At 40.1% G+C, this 18,376-nt stretch overlaps 1 protein-coding gene across 1 annotated transcript in view; it reads left to right on the forward strand.

Moving 5' to 3' along the window:
* Nucleotides 1-18,376, forward strand: part of ALG5 (ALG5 dolichyl-phosphate beta-glucosyltransferase) — a 43,276-nt gene that overhangs the window by 18,385 nt on the left and 6,515 nt on the right. The window contains exons 4-8 of the mRNA XM_073613300.1: nucleotides 1,294-1,362; nucleotides 3,429-3,521; nucleotides 9,993-10,106; nucleotides 11,439-11,498; nucleotides 13,401-13,552. Coding sequence (XP_073469401.1) covers nucleotides 1,294-1,362; nucleotides 3,429-3,521; nucleotides 9,993-10,106; nucleotides 11,439-11,498; nucleotides 13,401-13,552 — 488 coding nt within the window. The remainder of the gene's footprint in view (nucleotides 1-1,293; nucleotides 1,363-3,428; nucleotides 3,522-9,992; nucleotides 10,107-11,438; nucleotides 11,499-13,400; nucleotides 13,553-18,376) is intronic.

Here is an 18,376-nt window from a genome sequence, read left to right on the forward strand (position 1 = left end):
GGCTACAAAACTGAGGTATCCCTGCAAGGGGGAGGGATTATATAGGGGGTTGAACTTCCTGATAGGGTGTGCCACTGTCCAATCACCAGTGATACCTATATAACCCATCAGTAATTACTGTGGCTCTGTGTCCCGTGATGTCCTTCGAAAGAAAAGGATTTTACAGGTAAGCTGTTTTAAAAAATCCTATTATTTGTTTTTCCCTAATTTCTTTTGCCGCAATTGTGTTTTTTGTTTGGTGGTGTGTGTTTTTGTTTTTGCTTTCAGCGAGGGCGACTTATCGGTTGCTAAGGATGCGGTGGCCGGCTTCCCGGCCCCCTCCTTAGCAACCAGCTGTATACAGTGTTTTTTACAGTGCATTTAAAGAGGGGGGGGGGGAATGTATGAAAACTGCATAAAACACGCTGGTTTAAAAACGCAAAATGTACTGAAAAACGCATTAAGCACAGCCGCATAGACGTGAACTTAGACAAGTCTGTGAAATACTGGGAGAATATAGTCTGCTCAGATGAGACCAAAATTGAAGTTTTTGGATGCCATAATACAGATCATGTTTGGAGGTCCAATGGCACTGCACATCACCCCAAAAACACCCCCATACCAACAGTGAAGTTTGTAGGTGGGAACATCATGGTGTGGGGCTGTTTTTCAGCATACGGTACTGGCAAACTTCATGTCATTGAAGGAAGGATGAATAGAAAAATGTACCAAGACATTCTTGATAAAAATCTGCTGCCATCTACCAGGATGATGAAGATGAAATGAGGGTGGAAATTTCAGCAAGACAATGATCCCAAACACAAAGCCAAGGAAACCCTCAATTGGTTTCAAAGAATAAAAAATAAAGCTGGTAGAAGGGCCCAGCCACTCACCTGACTTGAATCCAATAGAAAATCTATGGAAAGAACTGAAAATCAGAGTTCATAGAAGAGGCCCACGGAACCTTCAAGATCTGAAGACTGTGCGAAAGAATGGGGCAGATCACACCTGAACAATGCATGTGACTAGTTTCTCCATACAGGAGCCTGCGTCTTGAAGCTGTCATTACCAACAAAGGATTTTGTACCAAGTATTGAATACATTTCAGTTAGCATGTTCAATACTCTTTCCCTGTGTCATTCCAGTGTGTGTGTGTATATATATATATATATATATATATATATATATATATATATATATATATATATATATATATATATATATATATATATATATATATATATATAAATTTTTTTTTTTTTTTTTTTTTTTCCTACAAACTATTAATTTTGGGTTTTTTTTTTTTTTACACAGAAGCAACGTCTGTCTTTCAAATATGAGGTCATCGTTGTAGATGATGGAAGTTCTGATAAAACAACACAGGTAACTAAAAAAAAATAATAGAAATCTGAACAATTTCAGGGCTCTTATTATGCTTGGATTGTGAAGGGAAATCTTTTATGGTTTTATACAAAGTAACATATGTATCGGTGTATTTGCAACATTTCATAGTGTAAATATTATGAAAATGATGCAAAGAACTGTCAGTAGATTAAAGTCCACCAGTCATTTATGTAGGTATGTAAAACAAGCAACCTGTATGAAAGCAGCCCCCCCCCCCCCCCCCCCCCAATTCTCCTAATCTGTCTGTTTTTAGCGCACCGGATGCCGACGGGTCACTATTCCACTGACATCGGCCGCTCCTTAGAGAGCAATAGTTAGTTTTTCAGGAGGACCTGATTGGACTGGCAGGTCCCTTAGTGTGAAAGAGGCCTTACTGTGCTGATCAAATCTTGATTACTGTTCCAGAAATGGGTCCTATAAATTGTAATCAAGAACTGATGGGTAGATTGGAGGGAGCTGTACAAGTGGCCAGCTTCCTCCCTGAAACATGCTCATCTAAAGTGTGTGTGTTTTTTTTTTTTTTTGTTTTTTTTTTGTTTTTTTGTTTTTTTTTGTTTTTTCACTCTGGCTCAGATGGAACAACGGTACAGTGACTTTGGCACTGTAAGGAATCATTAGAAATTTAGTATTTGCAATCAGCAGGAAGCTGATTTTTCATCCATCCTCAGTTGGCAGCAAATGTTATGCATTTTCAAAGTAAGAGAAAATATTTTTACATTACTTTTATACATCATTTTGAGTAAATGATGAATGCTCTTTATTAATACTTTTTTATTAAATATTTAAATACACCAAATATTCTTGTAGATTAAAGTGCTATATTGCAAAATACAAGGATTATTTTTTTTATACACTTAGCACATTGATGGGCTGTAGACTATTTATTTTTTATCCTTTTTCCTGTCCACAGTACCAAGCATGCATTCCTCCATACACCCTCAGAGTATGCATGAATCCGCTCTGATTATCTTTTTTCCCCACATGCTCCTCTTCCCTGCTGTCACCTCTATTCTGGTGTAGTGGTTAGCACTTTCCCCTAGCAGTAAAAATGTTTGCTGGTTCAAATCCCAACCACAACGTTATCTGCCTGGAGTTTGCATGTTCTCCCTGTGCCTGCGTGGGCTTCCTTTGGCTACTCCGGTTTTCTCCCACACTCCAAAGACATGCTGGTAGGTTGATTGGCTCCTGTCTAAATTCTTCTCGTTCTTGTATGAATGTGTGTTAGGGACCTTTAGATTGTAAGCTCCTTGAGGGTAGGGACTGATGTGAATGTACAATGTATATGTAAAGCGACAGCACTATATAAGTACCTGAAATAATAATAATTATTGGTCTTCCATCCATTCTGGCCCTTCTCCTCCTGTCATCTTTCCTTTTAGTGTCTCAGTACTTTTGCTCAAATAAAGAACAAAGTTTGCAAAAAGGACTACACTCCAAATAACCCCAAATAACTATGAACAAAGAACTGTGACCTGCACTAATGACCCTTGTGGAACAAATAATACTGTAGCTTTTTAATGTAGTTGTAGTTATAGTTTTATTTGCTCCTCGCAAATTTTACAGAAATTGAGTCACTGATACTTGTGATCCCATTTGGCATAAAGTGCTTACATTTACAGCAATTTGCAATGATTGGTTCTTCTCACAGTTTTATAAGGGCCCTGGTCTGCCCTTGGAGGTTGCCCAAAACGGCTGACCCTCACCTGATCGTAAGTTGGCCATTTTATATTCTAATGTGACTGTCGCCAAACTATTTACCTTTGTACTGAGCTACGTGCTCATAATAGGAACTTGCAAAATATTTTATTATGAAATGCAATTTAGTACGATAATATGAAATAGAATGCAATTCATTTTCTAAACGATACAGCAGGTATAGCTGACCTAGCCGTGAGGAACAAATCTTACTGCGTCTCATTAAAACTCATTTGGAACCTGTGTAGGTTTACACCTTTTACTTTAAGTACCTGTTTGAATGGAAATGAAAAATTAATTTGATCAAACTCTCAAGGACTCTTGTTTTCCTTTTTTTGTTTTTCATTTAGGTTGCCTTGAACTACTCGAAAAAGTATGGAAGTGATAAGGTTCGGGTGCTCACACTAGTAAAGAATCGTGGCAAAGGTGGAGCTGTGCGGATGGTGAGCAAATCCTAACTTTGTTCATTACTTACCTTAAAGCGAAGCCCTCCAGTGGCAAGCTATCACCGCTAACGGGACTTCTCGGTTTGTGGGCTGTGGCTCCTGAATGGCTGAGCCACGATGAGACCACTCCCGCACCTGCACGTGGTAGCCACGGCACAGAGCTCTGAAGAGACGGCATGAGTATGCTGTTCCTTCAGAGCACATGCCCTGGTGACGTCACCGGCTGCATCCTTTGTAAATATCTCCTCCTAAACACCACAAGTTTAGGAGATGTACACTGTACCTGCAGGTAAGCTGTATTAGGTAGGTACAAGTTCAAAAGTGGAGTCTTTAACAAAGAGTTCTAATTTTCGGGTATAATATCCCATACCACCTAATAAGATTTCACTATGCTGATAGATACTAAGCGGTATCTATTTTGGCCGTATTTTGTCTAGTATGATTATTTCCTATGATCACCAGCTCCATCTAGTGACCATAATGTCGTTTATTGCACAATTAGGACAATAGGAAAATACCACATTCTGGCCACTAGATGAAGCTGAAGATCATAGGAAATCAAATTAGACAAATCCTAGGCAAAATTTATTATGGCTGGGTGAATGCTTTGACATTCGTCCAGTGATGATATTTTATTTTTTTATTTATTTAATAAGAAATGGACCACTTCCTTTCTCATAGTGCTCACTCACTGTATTTATGAAGTGTTGTCACCCTAGGACAGAAAGTGTCATAGAACTACAGAGCACCTCCCCTTCTCACCCCGACAGCTCACCCTACAGGGTTTACATGCACTTTAAGATTAAGCACCTAACAAACAAACTTGAGTAACATTGACCATTCTTTAAAGGATAAGGTCACCTTTTAGGAGAAGTTAATAAATGCCCATGGTTTTTGCAGAAAAAAAAAATGTATGTATAATTTTTTAATTTAATTTTTTCCCCTACAGAAGCCTGGAAAGCATTACACCTACAATCATGTCAGGCTTCTGCACACTCTCCCTTCAGCTTTCTGCCTGTACCTTTTTGTAGAGCTGCACAATTCTGGCCAAAATGAGAATCACAATTTTTTTGCTTAGAATAAAGATCACGATTCTCGCGGAGTAAAATCTTTCACATTATTTAAAAAAAAAAAAAAAAGTCTAATTTTTACTAGTGTGTGTGTTTGTTTGTTTTTTAATTTAAAGCGTAATTTATTTCCAAAAAAAATTGCATTTGAAAGACCTCTGTGCAAATACAGTGTGACGCAAAATATTGCAACAACCACCATTTTATTCTCTAGGGTCTCTACTAAAAAAAAAAAAAAAAAAAAAAAAAAAAAAATTATATATATATATATTATTTTTTTTTTTTTTTTTTTTAGTAGAGACCCTAGAGAATAAATAAATAAATATATATATATATATATATATATATATATATATAAATTATATTTTTTTTTTTTTTTTTTTTTTAGTAGAGACCCTAGAGAATAAAATGGTGGTTGTTGCAATATATTATGTTTGGGGGTTCTAAGTAAATTTCTAGCAAAAAAAAAAAAAAATGATTTTAACTTGAAACCAACAAATGTCAGAAAAAGGTTTAGTGTTTAAGTGGTTAAACTTTCCTCATTTACACATGAAGTCTATTTCTTTGATCTAAAGGACAAATCGTTACAATGTTTATACTTGGTTGTGATACTTGGCAGACTGCTGTTTTTTTTTTACCTTTCCTTTGACGGCTGTCAGCTTCCGCAGAGCAGAGAGAATTCTCTGCATAAAAAAGAATCTGGAAATACTTTGTCAAGATCGCAAGGGGGGAAAAAAAAAATCACATTAACAATTCTTAACGATTAATCGTGCACCTCTACCTTTTTTGTACGCGCTTTCAGTGAGAAAGCTGGAGGAAGAGTAATTGGGCTACAAGTGTGCCGATCAGCTCGCTCATAGTCCATTGAGAACTACAAGCTGACTGCCGCGGTGGCCACGGTTCCCTGTGAACGAATGATATGGTTGTGTGGGTGGAGCCATGCACAGCCATGTAACAGCGGCTATGGGGGGAGATGAATCCCCGCCTGCTCAGGTGTGGGGGGGTGTGCTGTGCTGGAATATGTTACACCCTAAAAACATACAGGTGTTACATGTTCTAAAGGTGAACTTAGCCTTTAAAGGCGGGGGGGGCGCTTTCATTGGAAAGTATACTAAGCTCCTACTGTATATACTATAACGCCCGCAGCTGCTTAATCCCCTCAGGCAGACGGCGTTTAGCCGCCATTCTCCCCAACACTGACACACCTGCATAGTAATCATAGACTTTTGTACATGGATGTCTCCCAAACATCTGCAGGCCAGTATTGGACGAATTACAGTGAGATGCTGTAAACATCGCCATGGCTGACTACCTGAGGCAAGTAAACAGCTGGGGTGAGATTATGAAAGAGCTAGAAAGGGTGGGTTAGTGTACTCAAAAATTATATATATATATATATATATATATATATATATATATATATATATATATATATATAAAAAAATTTTTTTAATATATGAAAATTTAAAATTTTTACTTGCTTGATGTTCCATATTTTGATTACTGTATTTTGTATGCAGATTGTTATATGTGTGTGTGTGTGTATTTATTTTATTTATTTAGTGTGTGTATTCTTATTTACAGAAATATTCTTAGGTAATCCCGCAATTTTTGCATGTCTGTTAACCAACTACAGGTTTTCAGCAAGGGATAATAACTTTGGTTTACAAAAAAAACATAATTGTGCATTTACATTTTCGGATAATCTGTTTGGATACTCTTGGTCTGCAGGGAAGAAACAAACGCAGCCAGCCATTCCACATACTGTTTTCAGATTGTGCTGCAATAACATTCTTGACCAGCAGGTGGCACTGTAGTCAAACTTAAAGGGATTAAGGTCATTTCCCTCTTTGAGGAATCTCAAACTGAAGGTCTTCCACCTCCCTAGAAAATCCCTTTATGGCAGCGAGCAGAGTCAGGAAAGTTGTAAAATAGTGGTATCGCTTATCTGTGTTCATCCAGAATTGAAGTTTGCAAGTTGTTAATACACTTTGGCAGGACTTCACCAATTTGCTGTGAATCAAGAGCCAAATTTCAATACCCTATATTTTCTATAGACGGTGTTCTATCAGATAGTGCCTGGGATGTGCTGCGCATGCGCCGTACAGAACAGCACAACAGCTGATTTTATGTTCAGCTGTTGAGACCGCGCATGCACACAATAGCCAACGGAAGAAATTTTTCTGTCAGATTGTGCCTGCCGCTGGCGAGGCGTGTTCATGTCGGTGAGGGGCAGATTTGTACATGTTGGGGCTGGATTTTTAAATGATGGTCAGTGCTGCAAAGATGTGGGTGGATTTAGCAAAGATGGCCAATGCTGCATAACAAATTTTATTCTGCTATTTTTCCTGGACGCTTGCGGTGCGCACCCATCATGTACAAATCCGTTCCTCACCGACATGAGGCATCATTAAAAAGTCTGCCCCCATCTTTGCAGCACTGCCCATAATTTTACAATCCGCCTCCAACATGTACAAATCTGCCCCTCCCCTTGTCATGTGACTAGCTGTTTTCCAGCTAGTCACATGACAAGCAGAGGGTCCCTCTTCCTTTTCTGCAGCATTAGCCAGGAAGGCCTTTACTGCTGCAAATCCGCCCCTCGGCAGCGCGAGGCACCATCTGACAGAAAAATTTCTTCCGTCGGCTATTGTGCGCAGGCACCGTCTCGCTGTCACAACAGATGATCGTAAAATCAGCTGTTGTGCTGTTCCGTACGGTGCATGCGCAGTATATTCCGGGCACTTCTAGATATCGGGCACTATCCGACAGAACAAGGGCACTAAAAGCCCCCTATAGGTCATCAGTTTAGTGTTATGGAGGAGGTCGAATTGGTGCTAGAATTCTAGTGGTGCTAGAATGATTGCTCTCATTCTGCTGTGCGCGGGGATTGTAATGTGTACCGCAATCAACGTTTTAATGCGTAAGCACCCCCAAAAATACTTGTTTTTTTTTTTTTCATCACATAGGGGACTCCCCTATGTGATTTTTATTTTTTTTTGGTGACCGGTTCTCTTTAGTGAGAAATGCAGGTTATAAAAGACCCTGCCTGTCTCCCCATGAGCTCCACTAAATGTAATGCAGTGCAGATCGCACTACATTACATTGTTTCCCGGGAAAACCGTAAACGGAGACCCGAAAGTGACATCATGCACGTCGCTTCCGGATCAGGAACAAGATGAGCAGTGGTGTGTCTGCTCTCCTCCCTTCCCTCCACCCTGCGGCATCTGCTATGCCAGTTCCGGGCCTGCAGATGGGCTAGTGGAGCCTGCGATACATAGCGGGGGGGGGGGGGACACCTAACCCGCATTTTGTGTTGAAGCAATCGGGCGGTAGCGAATGTGAGGGCCGGCAGGTGCTGGCTTTAAGGGGTTAACTGAACAAGCTGAATTTAGAAGCTGATTGGCTATCAGATTTTGCACTCTCCAGTTTTAGTAAATCGACCCCTGTGTATGTATTGGGAGCTCCTCAGTTATGCATGAAGACTAAAAGAGCTGCGGTGAAACGTAGGGTTACATTTGAACAATGATCCTTACATTTGAATCCTGGGAGAATAGACCCTCGGTAGCCAGTCAGACTCCTTTTTTCCTAAAGAAAAATGTGTACTAAACGCTGATATGAACTAGTAAATAAATTAAATAAGTGACAAATACTAGAAGATGACCAAATAATATAGCTGCAATTATTGTGTATGTGAACTGATATCACACAAAAAGTGTTTTGTATATATTCAAAATGTATAATGCGCTAATATTAACCTCCCAATATAACACGGTGTGATCTCCTAATGGTTAATCTGTGAATCATGTACAAAATAATCAAATAGAGCCTATTATAAATAACATAACATCCTTCACCATAACAAAATCCTATAACTAAATATCAATGTAATAATAAATTATTGAACACAATAAAAAAGAAAGAAAGATGAGATATATTAATGTGATGAACCACAGTGCACAGAGATCTCAATAGGACAGCATACCGCTGTGAAGAAATAGAACGTCTTTGGTGATTGATGAATATCGCTGGGGATTACTCATTGAAACCTGTCTATATTCATCAATCACCAAAGACGTTCTATTTCTTCACAGCGGTATGCTGTCCTATTGAGATCTCTGTGCACTGTGGTTCATCACATTAATATATCTCATCTTTCTTTCTTTTTTATTGTGTTCACTAATTTATTATCACATTGATATTTAGTTATAGGATTTTGTTATGGTGAAGGATGTTATGTTATTTATAATAGGCTCTATTTGATTATTTTGCACATGATTCACTGATAAACCATTAGGAGGTTACACCGTGTTATATTGGGAGGTTAATATTAGCGCATTATACATTCCGAATATATACAACTCCTTTTTTCCTCTCACTTGTATCGGTCCATGTGGCCTCTGCATGCTTTTGTCAGAAATATGAAGACCATTGACACCTGTAGTTTCAGTAAGAGTATTATGTCCTACAACCCTAACCTAATGTTTTAGCTACACACATGGAGAACATTCTGAAAAGTAGCACAAGAGGTAAACCCAGAGCAGAGAAGAAAATTGGAGCTTTGAAATGCCAACCCCCAGCAGCTTCAGAGTCTGGTAGAGAGAACCAGTGAAGCACCTTGTTCCAACAAGTTTCCACCGGGGGTTTTGAAGCTAGCAGGGGGTTCTTCCTAAAATTTCAAATGCTGTTTAAAGCGGGGTTCCACTGTCTACAATTGTTTTTTTTTCCTTTTGTAAAATGACTAAGATTATTTCATTGAAATATGTTACTCGCTTGTTCCGTTTGTTACTTTCGGATGTCAGTTTTCTCCCAAAAAATGAACTTTTAAACATTTCTATTGACGGCTCTCCTCTTCCAGGATATTTTGCCGCTGATCGACCAACATGCGCTACCTGTTGTATTCCCGATCTCGCGCATGCGCAGTAACCTGTAAATTAGAGCGCCGTAAACTGCTAACTCGCGCCAGGCCACCGCACTGACTCCTGGGAACAGTGACACAAGCTCCCAGGCACCAGTGCGGCTAATAGGAAATGACGAGTTAGCCGCACTAAACCCACTCCTATCCGCAGGCTGTACATCCAGGAACTAAACAAGATGATCTGAACAAAAAAGGTACAGTGAAAAAAAGTCAGTTTTTTCATTAGGACATTGCGGTAGTCCTCTTGAGCTATTGTCATAAAATCGGGTGGAGCTCCACTTTAAGGCTATCCCTAAAAGTCAGCTGTTTTCCAGCTAGTCACATGACAAGCAGGGTCTCGCTTCCTTTTCTGCAGATTTGGCCAGGAATGGCCTTTACTGCTGCAGAGAACAGAGCTTAAAAGATATATACTCTGTATGTGGTTTGTAAGCTTCCTACTTTTTTTTTTTTTTTTGAGTTTTTTTCATTTGTTTTATATCTTTTTAGGGAATTCTGGTGTCACGAGGCAGGACTGTGTTAATGGCCGATGCTGATGGTGCCACCAAGTTTGCAGATCTAAAAAGTGTTGAAGATGGACTTGAGAGTCTAAAACCCTGGCCAGTGAGTGTTTACTTTATTATTATTATTATTATTATTATTATTATTATTTTTATTATGGCTTTAGTTTAGGTTTTGGCATGGAAGATCTTTTAGGTGTTCTCCTGGCTGGGACGGCTTTCCCCACCAGGAGAACACAATGGCTTCACAGGAGTGATTTCCCCCCCCCCCATCAATATAGTCAGTGTTGATAGGGCAATCCCACCTGCGGAGCCATTGTGTATGAATCAAGTGATTTTCATTCCTGCAACCTGCAACCCAGGTCACTTAGTCTATGGCCAGCTTTAAGGCAAACCCTTCCCCTTTTTATTTTTTTTTATTTTTTCTATTTTGGATAGATTAAAGGATAAGTTTACTTTTAAAAAATAAAAATAAATGCACTTTTTTTTTTTGCAGGTAAAAAAAAAATTGCATTTATGATTTTTCGTTGCAGGAGCCTTTAAAGCGTTGCACCCGAGATCAGCAGATCACTGATGCAATGCAGGTCTCCTGCAGGTGTACAGTGTATCGCCTTGCTCGTACCCCGTATGAGCAAGCAGAAACATTCTGACAGGAAGACTCGTGAACTACCACAGTACTCACAGCACCATGGTAGTTCATTGAAAACCACAAGCCCACAGCCGCAAAGGCTGCCGAAGCTAGTAGTTTTCCATTCACAGTGGACTGTGAATGAGTGACGCGGTCAGGTCTGCTGCCACAATTTTTGAATGTGGAAGCAGACAGGAGGAGAAGATTCCCAGGCTGCTGTCACATCAGGGATCGTGGGGGAGCACAGGGTCCGGTGCATTTATAACATGTTACACCCTGAATATGGGTGTAACATGTTATGAAAGGTGAACTTATACTTTTAAGTTCTTTAATGTTTTAACCCCTGTTGGTTTATTTTGCCACGTGTGTCCCATTGGGGAGATTTCTTTTCACTCTCCTGTCCCAAAGCCAAAAAACAGCAAGTGACAGGAAATCCCCCTAAATGAGGGAATCCCTGGTTGTCACCAGAAATAATGACTGCATTGAAAGATATCCCCACTCTTCCTGTTCTGAGGACATCCCACAATTTTGGGATTGTCTTTTACGTTCACTTACAATGATAATTGTGAACAGGACACCCTTAACGGGTGCACAGACAGTAATAAAAACTGTCTGACAGGGGTGTTAATCTCTCTCCACTTTATCCAAAACTAAAGAAAAATGTTTTCCTTTTAGTTATACTTTAAACTAGAGTTTAATCTGGCTTTTTTTTTTTTTTTTTTATATATACATTATAGATGTGCTGTTCTGATGCTAACGTTCTAAACTTTACAATCATTAGAAAATGTTTCTGTTTTTCAAACCTAGGATAACCTGGCAATATCGTGCGGGTCACGAGCGCACCTAGAGAAGGATTCTATAGCTCAGGTAAAACATTTTACAGTGTTGAACTCTTTTTATTAACATATTTATGAAAGAAAGTAAAATGTAAAAAAAAAAAGTTGCAGAAGAGCACATTGGATATTGTGCTTATATTGTCCAATGTTTTTTGGAGAGAAAAACCTCAGCTCTGCCAGTTAAATACATTTCAAGGGTTTTAGCAAATGTTCATTGAAGATTATTGCCTGCTGCTCTACTGTACACACTGAGACTGGACATTTCAGAAGCTACCTTAGAGGATCTGCTTGTTATAATCACACAATCATCTTCATTGTTGTAAAAATGGTGAAATCTCCTGCACTTTTACATCCCTGTAGATTGGGTAATATCCTTGACCAAAATGTAAAGCTAAGATTTGTGCTAAGAATATCTGAACATTTACCTCTAGCTCTTTGCATAATTTGCAGAAAAAGTAGTAACTGACCTCTCTTGGCTTTGTTCTCTACACAGACAGTATGGATAGATCACGTCTTCTGTGCTTCCATTAGTACAAGGAAACGGCATTTTAATTCTTCATCAAATTTTGAAACGCACAACTGGTTGCATGATTTAATTTTAATTGCCTCAAAGTGCAAAATACGAATGTAAAAATGCTCCCCTATATCCCCTGCGAGAACCTTACCTTAAAGGTTAACATGCAAAAGAAGTGAACCCGTGCTTTCCGCATGCAGAACAAAGTAGCAAGCTCCCTTACCTGCAACATATCTCAGCTTCATGTACTCATTTTGTTTTTTTCGTTCCCATGCTACTCTGTTTGAGACAGGGGAAGCACTGTGGATAGTCCAAGTCATGCTACTCAGGGCTGCAGGCTTATTCTCCACGCCCAAGTGATGGCAATGGTTGCTGGAGTGGCCAAGCACAAAACAGTAGGGGAAACGAGTCCTGGTGCTACTGCTACCTATACTTGAAAATACCTAACCCCCCCCATCTGATCAGGATTTTGCCACAACTTGGCTCCGAATCCCTGACTGTAATGGTAACCTGATATAACCTGCACACAGCATCCGCCGCTGGAGATTGGATCGGCTGCTGCAGGAAAGATATGTATCATGATTTTTGCTTTACATGGTTAGATAGATTAGTCTTAGAATGTGGCTGCCTGTAGATTTAGAGTTAGTTTATGGCAGAACTCCCTGAAGTTAAATCCATAAAAAAAGCAACAACTATCCATTAATACAAATGGAGATTTCAGTGCTACTACCCATATGGTCCACCTTCTGCAGAGCTCACAGGTGCCTGATCCACAGTCTCCCATCTGAGAGTAATAGTCCATAAAGATGATCCGCACAACAGCTAGTGCTCTAAAATCTTGCTTTTTATTCAGGAAACCACAGTGTACAGTACGCAGATGCAATCAGTTGACGCGTTTCAGCAAACACAGCTTTAATCCGTGTAGGCTGAAACACGTCAACTGATTGCATCTGCGTACAATAGCTGTTGTGCGGATCATCTTTATGGACTATTACTAACAAGAACCCATGCATTTTAATTCAACATGTGTTGACGCATGAGCTTAGGCAGGCCATAGATGCAATTTTCTTTCCTGTGACTACAGGTTGCAGGAAAGAACATCGTTAGATTTCCCCATCAACACAGTCAGTGTGGATGGGGGAATCCCTCCCGCAGTAATAATCGCATACCGAAAATCTGACATGCTGATTGTACCCAAGTCCATCGATGGATCAACTTGGGTACAATTAGCCTGCCAATAGATGGTTCGAATCTCGACCAATCCCTGCTAAATCAGTCAAAATTCTGTGGCTTTACTGTAATGGGACATGGGGCCTTTTTTGTGTTTTTGGTTTTTATTTTTTTTAAGGTGTTTTTTGAATATCTAATCTTCTTCTTCTTCTCTTTTTTTTTTTTTTTTTTTTTTTTTTTTTCCCTCAGCGTTCTGTATTCAGGACCTTCCTTATGTATGGCTTCCATTTCCTCGTCTGGTTTTTATGTGTACGCGGTGTCAAAGACACACAGTGTGGCTTCAAATTGTTTACAAGACAAGCTGCTGCACGCACATTTACAGCTCTTCATGTTGATCGATGGTGAGTTTCCCACCTCAACATGATTATAATATTAGTGTGATTAACACTAAACTATCTAACAGAATTGATAATGGTACATTTTTTTTTTGTGGGTTTTTTTGTTTTGTTTTATTATTTTCTTTATTTCAGAAAGTTTTTCTGTAGTGTACTTACCCTTAGTGGGCCCTCATGTTCTCTACAAGCAGGTTTGTAATAGCACATAATTATCTCTTCCCCCTCCTCCTGAGCTCTTTTGATGTGAGGACTGAACACGACACCACAGAGTTCCCTTATTCCATAGTAAAGCTAATACTTTGATTTTAGAGACTGCTGGCAGAATTGGGACCCATGAAGGGCTTCTGCATTTACGTACTCTTTAGTGCTAGGGGCTGAGATGTGGGGACAGGGACTCTTAACTACTTGCCCTCCAGAAGATTTATCCCCCCCTTCATGACCAGGCCATGTTTTTGCTATTTGGCACTGCGTTACTTTAACTGACAATTGCGCGGTCATGCATCGCTGTACTCAAATTTTACATAGCTTTTTTTTCTTCCCCACAAATAGAGCTTTCTTTTGGTGGTATTTGATCACCGCTTTAATGAAAACGTCCTAAAATTTTGAAATATATATATATATATATATATATATATATATATATATATATATATATATATATATTTTTTTTTTTTAACTTCTGCTATAAAACCTATACAATAAACATTTTTCAAAAAATCGAATTTCTTCATAAATGTAGGCCAATGTGTTGCGGGGTGTCATCCTGGCGGCTCCCGGTCCTGTCCTCCCGCCCCCCTCCTCCTCCCTGCAGAGCGACAATCTCCCTGTGTCAGGGAGCTGAATTTTCTGGGCGGCCATAGTAACAATGTCCTGCCTCCTGTGATAGACGACACACTGATCCAATGCCGGGACATTGAATCAGTGTGACGTGATCACAGAAGTCGGGACATTGTTACTGCAGCTCGGGCAATTCAAATCCAGTTACGTGACACAGCGGGAGATCGCCGCTCTGATCCGGGCACAGGCAGACTGCATCCACATGCACTGGTGAGGCTGCATCTTATGGGCACTGGTGAGGCTGCATCTTATCTCTTGTATCATGTCTGCTAGAGGTGCACCAAATGGAATTTTTTCTAATGCTATTAGTAGTGAATTTAATTAAGAGACTGTGGACCTGATACAAGAGATGGTTAGAGACCGTGAACTGCATTTTTCTCAAGCTTTTCTTCTTCCACTAAAAGTGCCAATAATGGCCATCAATAAATTCATATTAGTTAAAATTGATGATATTAAAGAGGAGGCCCACCTAAAAAAAAAAAAAAAAAAAATTAAAAGCCAGCAGCTACAAATACTGCAGCTGCTGACTTTTAATAAATGGACACTTACCTGTCCCAGGGTCCAGCGATGTCGGCAGCCGAAACCGATCAAACAGTCGGCTCTCGGCTGCTGCCGCCGCCATCCTCGGTGAGGGAATCAGGAAGTGAAGCGTTGCGGCTTCACTTCCTGGTTCCTTACTGCGTATGCGTGAGTCACGCTGCGCAATCTTGATGGTCCCTGCTGTCTCTGGGATCCATGTGTTTCCCAGCGGGTGGGTATCTGCACCCCCCCTCCCCCCTGAAAGGTGCCAAATGTGAAACCGGAGGGGGGAGGAGCAGAAGTTCCATATTTGTGTGGAACGCTGCTTTTAATGAAAAAGTCGAATATAATACAACTCTACATAAAATATAAATATTTTTTTTTAATTGTCATTTTCAGCAAGTGTGTGTATGTATGTATGTATGTATGTATGTATGTATCTCAAAAGTGAGTGACACCCCTCACATTTTTGTAAATATTTTATCTTTTCATGTGACAACACTGAAGAAATGACACTTTGCTACAATGTAAAGTAGTGAGTGTACAGCTTGTATAACAGTGTAAATTTGCTGTCCACTCAAAAAAACTCAACACACAGTCATTAATGTCTAAACCGCTGGCAACAAAAGTGAGTACACCCCTAAGTGAAAATGTCCAAATTGGGCCCAAAGTGTCAATATTTTGTATGTCCACCATTATTTTCCAGCTCTGCCTTAATACCTCCTTGGGCATGGAGTTCACCAGAGCTTTACAGGTTACCACTGGTGTCCTCTTCCACTCCTCCATGACGACATCAAGGAGCTGGTAGATGTTGGAGACATTGCACTCCTCCACCTTCCATTTTGAGGATCCCCTACAGATGCTCAATAGGGTTTAGGTCTGGAGACATGCTTGGCCAGTCCATCACCTTTACCCTCAGCTTCTTTAGCAAGGCAGTGGTCATCTTGGAGGTGTGTTTGGGGTTGTTATATTGGAATACTGTCCTGCGGCCCAGTCTCCAAAGGAAGGGGCTCATGCTCTGCTTCAGTATGTCACAGTACATGTTGGCCACCATGCTGCAGCTCAGTTCCAGTGTCTTGGCAATCTTCTTATAGCCTAGGCCATCTTTATGTAGAGCAAGAATTCTTTTTTTCAGATCCTCAGAGAGTCCTTTGCTGCGAGGGGCCATGTTAAGCTTTCAGTGACCAGTATGAGGTTGTGAGAGCGATAACACCAAATTTAACACACCCGTTCACGCTGTTATACAAGCCGTACACTCACTACTTTACATTGTAGCAAAGTGTCATTTCTTCAGTGTTGTTACATGAAAAGATATAATAAAATAATTACAAAAATGTGAGGGGTGTACTCACTTGTGTGTGTGTGTGTGTGTGTGTGTGTGTGTGTGTATATAATAATATATGTAATATATATATATATATATATATATATATATATATATATATGTAATTTTGTTTCTTTTTTTTATTTATTTAGTGCTCATGCCCCTTTACATCTGCCTGTGTTACTGATTTATGAATTAATGAGCTGGTTGTCTTTATTTAATCTGCTCACTTTATGTCTGTCCAGTAATTGTAGCGTGTGTATTTGCTGGTAATTGGGATAAGAACTTCTTCTGGGTTTTATAAGCATGCTTTTTTAAAGGTGCACAGTGATACAGTCAGGATGACAGGACACCCTGATGTAGCTGAAGATTTATTTTTATCTTTACGAGCAGATTGTTAACATTCCCCTTCTCTGGGATTAGCATGTGGTGGTATTTTCTAAATATTAACAGTGTTTCTGTCTCCAGCAGTTGACTTGCCATCTTTAACTAAACACTGCTGTCTCGATATTGTGCGTTTCTCAGACATCCTCAATCGCACACACAAGCGTTGCTCTTTTCTCTCCTTTATACTTTTAGTGTGACTGCCATAGGAAAGTACTTTTTTTTTTTTCCACCCGGGGCAGAGCAGTAAAGCCCCTGGGGGAGGGGGGGGGTTAAAGGGACATGGTTGAATAAAACCGGAGACTACTCGGTGTATACAGGACGTACACATGCCACTGTCCTTGCACCCACACAGTATGCTTTGATTTGCTCCCAGTGCTGTCAATCACAGCCAGTAAGCCAATCAGGGGGCAGGGCCGAGCCGCGGCTCCGTGTGTGAATGGACACAGAGCAGTGGCTCAGCTCGGGTGCCCCCATAGCAAGCTGCCAGAAGAGGAGGGACCCACCAGGCTGCTCTGTGCAAAACCATTGCACAGAGCACAAAAAACAAGACTTTAAAGCGGAGTTCCACCCATAAATTTTCTTTTACATTACTTTACAGCAAATAATATAACAAATGACATTTGGAGAAAATTGTTTTTTTTTTTTTTAACTTGCCTTTTAATCCCTGTTGCTATGTGGTCCCTTCAAATCTTCCCCTTCCTCACCGCGGTTCCTGACGTCACTTCCCTCGGCGCCTCTGCTCGCTACTGCTCCTGGGAGATGTGTGCCATTTCCCAGTAGTCAGTGGGCAGCGCTGAGGGCTTTGTTGCCATCACAACGGGCGGGCATATCCGACAATGACGCCTGTTGTTATGGCAACGTGAGAACTTTACGGCGCTGCAAGCTTGTCATACTGCGCATGCGCAAGAACAGGCGGTGCATGTTGGTCACTCAGCTGCACCGTATCCTGGAACAGTAGGCTTGTGGGCTTCACGTGCCCACAAGCAATATGGGAACGGCCAGGACAACATAATATAAGTTTATTTTTTATAGTAAAGCGGACATCGGGGGACGAAATTGACATATAACAATCACTTGTTTTTTAAATGTTCTGAGCTTAACAAATGTTTTTAAAAAATAAATTATTACATGTCGTTGGAACTCCGCTTTATTATCACTTTAACATTCTGGCCAGAGAAATCAATTAAAGTATAACTAAAGGCAAAACTTTTTATCTATTTTTGGGCAGAATGGAGAGGGATTAGAACACCTGTTAAGTTTTTTATTACTGTCTGTTCACCCATTAGGGAGATTCATCCTCTCTATTTGTCCTGTTTACCATTATCATTGAAAGTAAAAGAAAATCCAAAATTTTGGGTTGTCCCTAGAAAAGTAAAAAGCAAAGTCTTCCAATGGGGACAGTAGTTCTGGTGGTCCCCAAGGAATTCCTTTCATTTGCAAGGATTTCCCCTCACTTCCTGTTTGGCTATAGGACGGACGGGAAGTAAAGGAATACCTCCAAAAATGGGACACAGATGTCGGAACAAAAATCTGATAGGGGTTATAATCTTCCCTTACCCTATTCATAATGAAAATTAAAAGTTTTGCCCATAGTTCTACTTTAATGCCCAAACATTTGACAAGCCTAGACGCATGTGCAATACACAGCTTTTAGGCATGTTTTTATTTCTCCTGCCAGGAGTTTTGGCGTTCAGAGAAAAAAAAACACCCTGTGTGCATGAGGACTTCATGTTGGGTCAAACACTTTGGTTAGAAATAATGCA

This window comes from Aquarana catesbeiana, linkage group LG02, assembly GCF_042186555.1.
Source record: "Aquarana catesbeiana isolate 2022-GZ linkage group LG02, ASM4218655v1, whole genome shotgun sequence".
Taxonomy (NCBI): Eukaryota; Metazoa; Chordata; class Amphibia; order Anura; family Ranidae; genus Aquarana; species Aquarana catesbeiana.